The sequence below is a fragment of the Phaenicophaeus curvirostris genome, chromosome 18 (genome assembly GCF_032191515.1).
Source record: "Phaenicophaeus curvirostris isolate KB17595 chromosome 18, BPBGC_Pcur_1.0, whole genome shotgun sequence".
Lineage (NCBI taxonomy): Eukaryota > Metazoa > Chordata > Aves > Cuculiformes > Cuculidae > Phaenicophaeus > Phaenicophaeus curvirostris.
The window spans coordinates 6,616,169-6,626,323 of NC_091409.1; the positions used below are offsets into that span (position 1 = coordinate 6,616,169).

Below are 10,155 nucleotides of genomic sequence, written 5' to 3' on the forward strand. Positions count from 1 at the left end.
CAGATGAGCTTTTGGCTTTTAAATGTCAGCGTTGCAACTTCCCTGTCATTCGTAGGAGAAAAGGGAAGGGGCTAAACATCTTGGGATGTGGCGAGTTTAAAGCCACATAATGATGGCGATAAAAATCTATAATGTCAGTTGCCTTGTGGCAATCAACAAACATTTCGCATTATGCTTGCATCTTAAGGTTTGCGGCCAAAAAACAGATTTGCCTTTGTCTCATTAAAATAACGAATGCAGTCCGAATGGATCTGCAATGATTCAGTGTACGTCACACCAAATCACAACGCTTTTTGGAGCCAACTGACTATGGCCTCATTACTTTAGACAAAAGTGGGCTTGGAGGAAAAACTGGGGTGATGTTTTTTTGCTCAGCCATGTTTTTCCCTTTGAAATACTTAAGGCAAAAGAGCAGATCCTTTTTTTCCCATTAGTAGCCGAGGAAGGTTGGGTTATATTCATAATACAATTCCATATCGATATACACAAACACACAAAACATTAGTAATAGCATGGGGAAATAGAAATTAAGCAAATACTAGTGACATTAATGAAATTGATTTTAATGAACATGAATCCCTGATGAAATTAAAGACTTGAAAATTAAAAGAAGCTGTAAAATAATAAAAATATATCTATCTTTCAATAGAGCAGGGAGTTTGAAAGCCAGCACGTTCTCCTCCTCTGCTGTGTAAGACATCATGCACCTGTAGTTTGTCTTCTGCAACTCTTTGTTCCCCAAATTTCAGTACCTTAAGCGTAACAAAAAAAAGGACTTTTTTTTTTTTGTCTGAAGCAGTTATGTGAAATCTCTGCTAATTGATTTCTTTTAACACTAATACTTAAGATTAATCTATTTGCCCTTAAAACTTTGAGAATTATCCTCAAAATTGGTTAGCATTTCAGACAAAAACATTAACTCTGATTTCCTATTGTTAAATCCTCCTAAGAATACTTTAAAAATATAACTGGATAGTCTTCAAACTATATATTTATAAATACAAATTGAAGTAAGAATTTGGGGTAATCGGTAAAAGAACGTGAATTCTGACCATGACAAAATTTATATAAAATTCATGGTGAAAACCACACTTTGAAACAGCTAAATGAATGGCAAATATATCTCAAATCTATAAATATATTGCTTCCATTTTCTTTTATGCACATATGCTTTCTTATAAAGAGAAAATGCTTGATATTAGGCTATTTTTCTACAAAAATCATGCGAACGTATTGATAGCAAAACATTCTGTCATACCCACTGGGTATTTTTTATTTCAGGTCGGAGAAAAACTGCCAGAGAACCATTCATGGAATGACTGATTTAAATGTTACAAATCCCTGAATTTTTCATCTCCCTTTGAATGGAATGCCAAAGGGGATTAAAGACTGAAGCCATATCACAAACAAATTTACATTATTAAAATTACTGTAATCAAGAGTCTTTTTGAGCGTTAATCAGGATTAGTGAAAACAAACCCCCCCAACATTTCTATTGTGCAGCACTAATCAGAATTCTATCAAATGACAGGTAACAGTAAAAGCAGTTTGAAAATTAAAAACATTGCTTGGTATATTCTAATATTCTTTAAGAGCATTTTCACCTATTTGAGATCAGAGCAATGATTTCTTGTGGATAATTCACATGGCAGGCAACAAGCCCAGGTAAAAATAAATCTCAGTAGTGCTGCAAAGTCCAACCTCTGATTTTCAGGAAACACACTTGTTTGAGCATTTGCTATAGGAGGGAAAAGTGCAACGTGGAATGCTTGGTTCTGTTCTCCTATGGTGTAAGCTAAATAATCTGAGTTGTGGCAAACTCGACTAGAAACCCATTGTGTGTGAGAACCCAGCGCGACTCGCTGCTGAGCTGGCAATAAGCAGGTTTGGGCTAAAGAACCGTGAAAGCTTTTAAGTGAGGTCTTTATCCACCACACCCTGCGCTTTGTAGCTCGGCTGCCAGGCTAATACAGTAAAGGGATAAAGCTTGTACAGATTTTTCTGGTCCTCTGGAACCTCTTAAAGAAGGCAGCATGATGTTGGTTTCAGAAACCACCGCTGCGCTCTGGAGCATCGGGCTCCATCTCCCTGTCACTGAGATCAGCAGAAATGCTGCCAACCAGTAAAACAGCAGCAGGATTGGACCCTATGTTCATCTCACCCTTGGAAAAATCTCAACTGCTAGCTGAGAATGGAAATTATAGAAATGTGTATGTAAAGAGCAATTCCCTCAAAATAATCCGAGAGCAGCTGCCAATCACTCTCTGAAGTCTCAGACGCAAGCTTGGCAATGCAGCAATGTTCAGATATTGTGACAGTAGGTCAGAAAATCAGCTGTACAGATTAAAGAACAAGGAAAACTGCATGATTCCCATGGCTTCTTTGTAGGATATCCAATTGATTTCCCTTTTCGCTGGTATCTGAAGCAGAGGGCCGCCTTCCAGGCCCTCCATCTTCCAACCTGTTGCTTCCCTCTGTTTGGTTAAACAAGATTTTAACTTGCAAGCTCAAGACTGCTAATGTTAAATCTTGACTAATGCAGTGCAAACCGACAGCGATTTCCATCTCCCTGTTAGTAAGGTTATATGTACAGGTTAGTAAAATGTTAATTTGAGTTAGTGACTAGAATTACACAGCTTAAAAAAGCAACAGAGTGGAGCAGCATCTCCTCTTCCTAACGATGCCGCATGCTGATCATTCTTGAAGTTCAAAGAAAACAACTGAGGTTAGAAAACAATATATTATCTTTTAATTAAAGTTGGCGTTATATTTTCTTCAAAGTATGAACATACCAAGATACTGTATACATTAGGACACATGATCTGTATTTCAGTTCCATCTGAGCATACACCATAAACCCTTCTTGGAAGAAAAGCAGGCATCATAACAAGAACATTTGAGCACAAAAAAAGATCTTCAGCACGTTCAAGTCCTTCCTTTATATTCTCTGAAACACCAACAAGAAGCAGACTTAAAATCTTACATGGTACACAAAAATAAGGTGGTTTTTTTATATGCCAGAGACGGGAAAAACCAAATGACAAGTTCTGGGATCTCATCCCCAGGATAACCATGCATGTTTGTGAGGTTAGCACCAACGCTCCACACGCACAAATGCAATAATCAACTGCCAGCTTATCCCTTCCCAACAAAACCTTCCCAGCAGTTTACAGCGTTCCCTTGGCAGTGGTTTTAGCAGCAGCTCAGCACAAAGCATAAATCACAGCAAAATTGACGCCTTCCTGGCAACGGAGACACCAAGGGCTCTGTGTGGGTTTCAGTTCGGGATGAGAAGAGTTAAAATCCTATAGATCTGTGCCAGCCAGAAGCCACTCACAGTTCAGAAGGACTGAACTCTGAGGTTAAGTTAGTCAACTTTGCTTTAGTTTGTTATTCATTTGTTGCAGGAAAAGTTACAATTGGACTTCTTTTACCCATTGAATTAAAAGTCTGTACTTTAAGGTCAATTTTAATAATCATTTACAAGGTCCTCTAGCATTGCTTTGATAAGTTCTACATTTCTGCTTTCAGTACTTGCCCTTTTAACAGTACTCTGATACTGAAGCCTGCTATTTTTCAATCAAATTTTTCTTTAATGCAGGTTTTACCTTCTGCATTTGAAACCCCACACTCAGCCTCCTGAGATTGTTTAGTTCAAAGTGGGTTCTGAAAGAGCCTTCTGAATATTTCAAGGACTCTCAGAAGGTGGATTTTTAGGAGTCTAGGTATAAGCAAGATTTTACTCACATAAATTATAGGAAAAAAAATTAAACAATCATTGTATTAAAGCCCATTGCTCCCACACCATCACCAAGACTATGAAGACTTTTAGGCTCTGAAATTAGTGAGCTACTTTTTTTTTTTTTGCTGTAATTATACGAGAAAGAAGCACTTAAAATCCCATTATTATCAGTGTAAGTCTTTAACCAAACCAAACTCGTATTTAATATTAAGCTGTTAAATACTTTATTCTCCAACTATTTTAGTTTTGGTGAAAAACAGAGATAAACTAATGTCCATTTAAATCCTCAATCTTCTATACTTTTAACCAGAAGTAATAAACATTTAGCTAAAAATCACGAATCTTTTTTCAAACTGACCTTGTTTTCAAAATATTATCTAGCATCAACTCAGTCTGCAAAATTGACCTTTGCTGATTTGCAGTTTCCAGGCATTTTTGCTTCAGTAGTGGTTTTGGTCGGCTTTTGCTTCATCAGATGCCTTTTAAGAGCACGTTCAAGATTTTCTTTTACGGACAAAGGTACAACTGACAAACCGTTCTGCAAAACTTATTCTGTAAAACAAGAAGAAATTTAGACATAAAAATGGAAATGAGCAGGAACCAGTTTTAAACATATGTCTTTATGAGCTAGGCTTAATCACACACTTCGTTTTCCAAACACAAAAAGTCTTTTGGAAAGGTATTAATTAAAAGTAAGTGCCATAGACAAGCAGCTTTAGAAGGATGGCAGTCCTTTTCAAATTAGCATAACACTAGCGACAGGCATGGAAATTGGTTTAATAACCCTAAATAGTTCCACCCTCCTCCTAAGACAAATGGCCACGGACAGCTCGACCCCCTCAGGCTGCGGCTGTACCAGTTTGCGTGGTTGCTCTGACATTGGGTGGGTATTCCAATCTGAACAGAAATCACCAAATGCACCTCAATTATTACTATTATTCTATACTGACTAGTGAAGCATACAAGGCACCAAAGCGTTAACCATCCTAAAACAGAAAACCAAAGGAAACCAACACAAGCCACATCAACAAACTTCGACGGCGAGGGACTGACTTTGCAACTTGGACCAACACAGGCAACACTTGGCAAGAGATTATGAGTTTAGTCAGGATATTGAGTGGCCCAAACCCCACACAGACGGCTAGGCTCACACTTTAGATATAACAGAAAACCGAGCCAAAAGAATAAGCAGAGTCTTTAAGCAATTTCCTTCCCTGCCGTGTTTTACACGGGTGTCCTCGCAGCAAAGCTTGATGCTACACGAACCCCTTTCAAACACCACTTTCAGGGCACAGCGTTCTCCAGCAAATGTCAAAATACACAACCTAAATCTCTACCTACTTAGCTCTAAACGTCAGGCATAAACAACATTCTTTTTTTCTGCGTGCCCATGATTAATGAGAAACTGGAGAGAAACCAAATCGCTGCTGATAAGGAGCTGAACGTCCACAAGTTTTCCCTAGTATTCTGAATATTCACCTAACTGCACGCAGCCTCCTCCTGCCACGTCCGACTCCACTTTACTTCACTTCAGCAGGTATTTGGCTTGGACTGCCAACTGGTTTTAGAGACATGTAGGACAGAGAAAGAGGTTACGCATGTCTTTTATTTATTATAAATACATATAAATATGTTAAGTGACCTTTCGCTTTGTTCACCATGATGAGCAATGACTTTGGAAAAATCATCTGGAAAACTTAACCGAGCTGAGAAACAGGCAAAAAGCAAGCGTTAGCGTACAATCACAGGTTCCCTCAGTTCAAGAAAAAAAAAAAAAGGAGGAAAAAAGCATCTTATTTCAAAGCAGCTACCGCTTTTATCAAGAGCACCAGACTTCCCCCTCCCCAAAAATGTCATTGTTATTTGGATTTGTGGGTGCAGTCCAACCCCAGCTGGCTACATAGAACACCTCCCCCCCCACCCCCCCCCAATTTCAGAAAGATTGCATAGTTTTGCAGCTGGATTTTGCTTCTCTTCCCCTTCTTTTAAGCTACTTTTAACACAGGTCGGTCACGCCAAAGAAAACTCGTTGTTTCCATTTCCAGATCGCTCTCCCTCCCTGTTTTTCCCTAGAGTTTAGTTAAAAAAAAACGCTCAAAAAAAAAAAAAAGCTTTGTAGATGAGAGCAAGCAGAGAAGCCACATTATGCTCAGAGTCTGCCAGGCTGGGAAGGCGATAACTCTAGGGATGAAGTCGCACGTGGGGGGAACTAAAAAAAAAAGTTGAAAGCGGGTGCGTCTGTGGGTCCAAATACTTCCAAACGGGGAGGAGGGTGGTTAAAGAGACGCAAACGGAAAGAAAACCCAGACTGAGCTGCCGGTAGGAAGCCGCGGTAAGAACAAAAGTGCACGGAATAAAAAAAAAAAAAAAAAAAAGGAGAAGGAGCCCGGGAGGCCGGAGTCAGGGCTTGTCGGAGCAGTGTTTGCAGAGGGCGGAGGCGGGTCCCGAGTAGGCAGTGCATTTCTCGGGGCAGCCGGCCAGGGCCGCCCCCCCGAAGGGGAACACGGGCGACTGTCCGAAGGGGCTGAGGGCGGCGGGGAGCGGGGCCCCGAGGGCCTGGCCCTGGTTCAGGTACGCCACCAGCCTCCGCATCTCCTCCAGCGCCTGCGCCTGCATCAGGATGTAGTTCTTGGCCAGGAGCAGGGTGGCGATTTTGGAGAGCTTCCTCACCGAGGGGCTGTGGGCGTAAGGGATGACGGAGCGCAGCCCGTCCAGGGCGTCGTTGAGGTCGTGCATCCGCCGCCGCTCCCGCGCGTTGATGCTGAGGCGCAGCGAGCGCTGCTCCTTCGGCTTCTTGCCCGCCGCCGCCGCCCCCGCTTTCGCCTTGCCCTCCCTCTCGAAGCCCGAGCCGCCTTTCCCCCCGGCTTCGAAGCCGTCCTCCTCGTCGCCGCTCTGCTCGCCGCTGCTCTCCTTGCCGGGCCGCTCGTAGCTCCCGCCGCCGCCGCCGCCCGCGAACGGGCCCCGCGCCGCCTCGCCGCGCACCGCCCCGAAGGCGAACGGCGAGGGCCCGTAGCCCGGAGACAGCGACAGGTACGCGTCGCCGCCCAGAGACTTCAGCTCGGCCATCGCCCGCTCCCCGCGCCGCTCGGCAGGACGAGGAGGACGAGGACGAGGAGAAGGAGGAGGGTGCGGGCGGACGCGGCGCCGCTGCGCCCGGGCCGGGGCGGGCAGTGAGCGGGCCGAGCCCCGCCGCCCCTTTTATCGCCCGGACGGACCCACGGGAGCGCCCGGCGCCCAATCACGGCGGCGGCGGGCGGGACGGGGCCCTGCGCGGCTGCCTGCCTCTAGCGCGCTTCCCTCTCCCTCTCTCCTCTCTCCTGTCTGTCTCCCCGCTCCCTCTCTCCTCTTCCCGTCTTCCCCTTCCCTCTCTCCTCTTCCCCTTCACTCTCTCCCCTTCCCTCTCTCCCCTTCCCTCTCTCCTCTCCCTCTTCCCCTTTCCTCTGTCCCTTCCCTTCCCCTTTCCTCTCTCCTCTCCCTCTTCCCTCTTCCCTCTTCCCCTTTCCCCTTTCCCCTTTCCTCTCTCCTCTCCCTCTCCTCTGTCCCTTCCCTCTCTCCTTTCCCTCTCCTCTGTCCCTTCCCTCTCTCCTTTCCCTCTCCTCTGTCCCTTCCCTCTCCTCTGTCCCTTCCCTTCCCTTCCCTTCCCTTCCCTTCCCTTCCCTTCCCTTCCCTTCCCTTCCCTCCCCTCCCCTCCCCTCCCCTCCCCTCCCCTTCCCCTTCCCCTTCCCCTTCCCCTGGTCCAAATGGACAAGAAACACCTCGGTGACCACCTGGGGCAGAAGGAAATGCAGGAGTGGCAGGATAAAACAGGTGTGAAAAGTGAGCAGGAACGGAGACGACTCCCTGGTGCCCTCCTGCAACTTCTCTGTGCCAGCTGGAACAAGGCAACGGAGGAGGAGCTGCCAACGTGAAGACGCTGGCACCAAGAGCAGTACCTGTGTTTAACTGGAGCTGCCCCTGGAAGCTGGAAGGGCTCTGTGGTCCTGTCTCTGCCTGGCTGTTTCTCAGCTCATTGGAGGAGCGAGCACGGGCTCAGCGCTTACAGGTGATAGCGCTGGACTCCAGACCTGTGGATTTCCTCATTTCCCTTTCTAAGCTTAAGGAGGAAAGGTGGCGATTTGGCTTGCCTCTCCCCTTGGCCTTTGCTAGCCCCAGAGCAAATGGAAGAATTGATTAGGGGACCAGAATGTCTTCTGGAGACTTTTCTAGTGTCACTCCCAGGGAAAACTGGAGAAGTGAACACCCCCCACCCTTCCACGTATGGGACTACGAACCACTCATGGTACGTGCTGCGATGGGAGGCAAAGGCGTGCAAGGTCTTGACAGCCGTGGGCATGACTTGCTGGTCCGGTTCCTGTGATGTAGGTGAAGATGACAGGGGAGGCACCTGTTGTGCCAGGAGATTTCCAAGGCAAAGACCCTGTCTACTTCCATTTTCTTCAGAAACTCACTTTACTACTCCCTTCCACGTGCCAGAAAAATAAATATGATACTTGGTGACTCAATCCAGCTCTGAAGGGACTCTCTCCTTCCCAGTTGTGGGTACCAATAACTGAGTGCAAAGCTCAGAAAGGAAACAAACCACTCCAAATCATGGCCTGGAGTGAGAAATCACCACCGTGGGGGAATCCTTGCTGTGGCTGGGGGGGTGTTTGGCCCACGGAGGAATCTCAAGAAGAATCCAAGGCAGCCACTGGCAAAGGTGAGAGCTGCACAGAGAACAATGGTCAGGGTGGTTTGTCCTGCATCTGTGCATTGGGATGATAGAGGTTTAATCTTTAACTGCAACAGAAGAAGGTCCCAGTCCTGCGTGTTTTAATTAGGCTTCTCAGTCTGTATCACGGTACTGAGTTTTGCTATAAAGATGAGGGTATCCCTTTGGTATAAGGGCACACCAGGCTTTCTCCAAGCATGACATGTGCCAGGTCCAGGCCCCTCAAGTGTCTGCTTAGAAAGGATGGGATGAATCCTGTGTACTGACATACAGATGCAAGCGGGTGGATATCGCCTATGGGCAGATGCAACCAGTTGATGCAGAGGTACCTGGTAGGTTATTTGGTGTAGTAAATAGCTTGGGTATTAAGGTGACATGAGGCTTTTTTTTTCCCAGAATGTGTTTTGTTTTTATCAGGCCCTCTACAAAGTGTAGTTAGCTTGTCCTCTTCCCATCACCTCCTTTTATGCCATGCGCTAACGTGAAATGACGAGCTTGTCTCTCTTCCTTCTCCACATCAGAGCCAAGCGTGCCAAGATCTGCAGTGACACATGCACCCTCACCCATCGCTGGAGAACTGCTGCCTGGAAGGAGACTGTTCCCATCCTCTGTGAATCTAAGCCTGGAAGGCTCTGTTTCCACGTTTCAGAGTGGAGGAGCAGATAAAAAAAGCTGCTGTCCCAGCCTGGCCATCAGAGCGTGCACAAGGTTGGACCATCATACTTCTCACTGATCTTTTATCTCACCTCTGGACGTGTTACAATATTCTCACGTCTCTTTTTTGCTGCCCTTATGGGGCTTATCAGACCATGAAGACCGATTACTGGTTTTAGATGCTTAATTGTTTTACGAGAACAGGAGCACTTAACTACTCCTGGGACAGATCACCGTATACATTCATGGTGACTTTCAAACACAGGTGAGCAGAGCATTAACTGCTCATCTCTGGAATCAGTCCCACACTCCAAGTGATAATAGACAAATGTAGACAGGTACTAAGCCCCATCCCTGGAGGTGTTCAAGGCCAGGTTGGATGGGGCTTTCAGCACCCTGATCCAGTGGAATGTGTCTCTGCCTATGCAGGGAGGTTGGAACTGGATGATCTTTAAGGTCTCTTGTGACCCAAACCACTCTGTGAATCTATGATACTAGAAAATTATCACTGGCATGAATTATTCCCATGAGAAGGATTTGCAGGCATTGTTAAAAGTAGGATTGTCTCCTGCTGGAAATGATTTACCTTTTTTTTTGTGATATGTTGAGATCTTGCGTTGAAAACTTCTAGCAGTGTCACAGCATTTCAGGAATTCTGGTTGTACAGACAACCACGAGTAGTGCTGGCTTTCCAAGTATGTTACATGCATCTCAAAAGGCTAATGCCAGGAGAAGCAGGGGCCTGAAAATTAGAGGTAAGCACTTTTCACGGAGGCTCTCTAGGCTTTAACACCTCCCGTGGTGGAGCACCTCCCGTACGAGGACAGGCTAAGAGAGTTGGGGTTGTTCAGACTGGAAAGAGAAGGCTCCGAGGAGACCTTAGAGAGACCTTCCAGTACCTGAAGGGACCTACAAGAAATCTGGGGAGGGACAGTTTACAAAGGCTTGTGGACATAGGATGAGGGGCAATGGGTATAAACTGGAGATGGGCAGATTTAGACTAGACATAAGAAAGAATTTTTTCACTATGAGAGTGGTGAGACACTGA

The 10,155-nt window shown here is 45.7% G+C and overlaps 1 protein-coding gene across 2 annotated transcripts; it reads right to left on the bottom strand.

Annotated features, from left to right (window-relative positions):
* Window positions 1-2,675: 2,675 nt before the first annotated feature.
* Window positions 2,676-6,895, bottom strand: BHLHE23 (basic helix-loop-helix family member e23). Of its 2 annotated transcripts, XM_069872168.1 has the most exons (3): window positions 5,222-6,895; window positions 4,101-4,294; window positions 2,676-2,947 (listed from the first exon to the last, which is right to left on the bottom strand). In XM_069872168.1, exon 1 carries the CDS (start codon window positions 6,806-6,808, stop codon window positions 6,143-6,145), a length of 666 nt encoding a protein of 221 aa, XP_069728269.1. In that variant the 5' UTR covers window positions 6,809-6,895; the 3' UTR covers window positions 2,676-2,947; window positions 4,101-4,294; window positions 5,222-6,142. The 2 variants fall into 2 exon arrangements, with proteins under 2 accessions (XP_069728269.1, XP_069728268.1); XM_069872167.1 differs by having other exon boundaries at window positions 2,676-4,294.
* Between the last annotated feature and the right edge of the window lie 3,260 nt (window positions 6,896-10,155).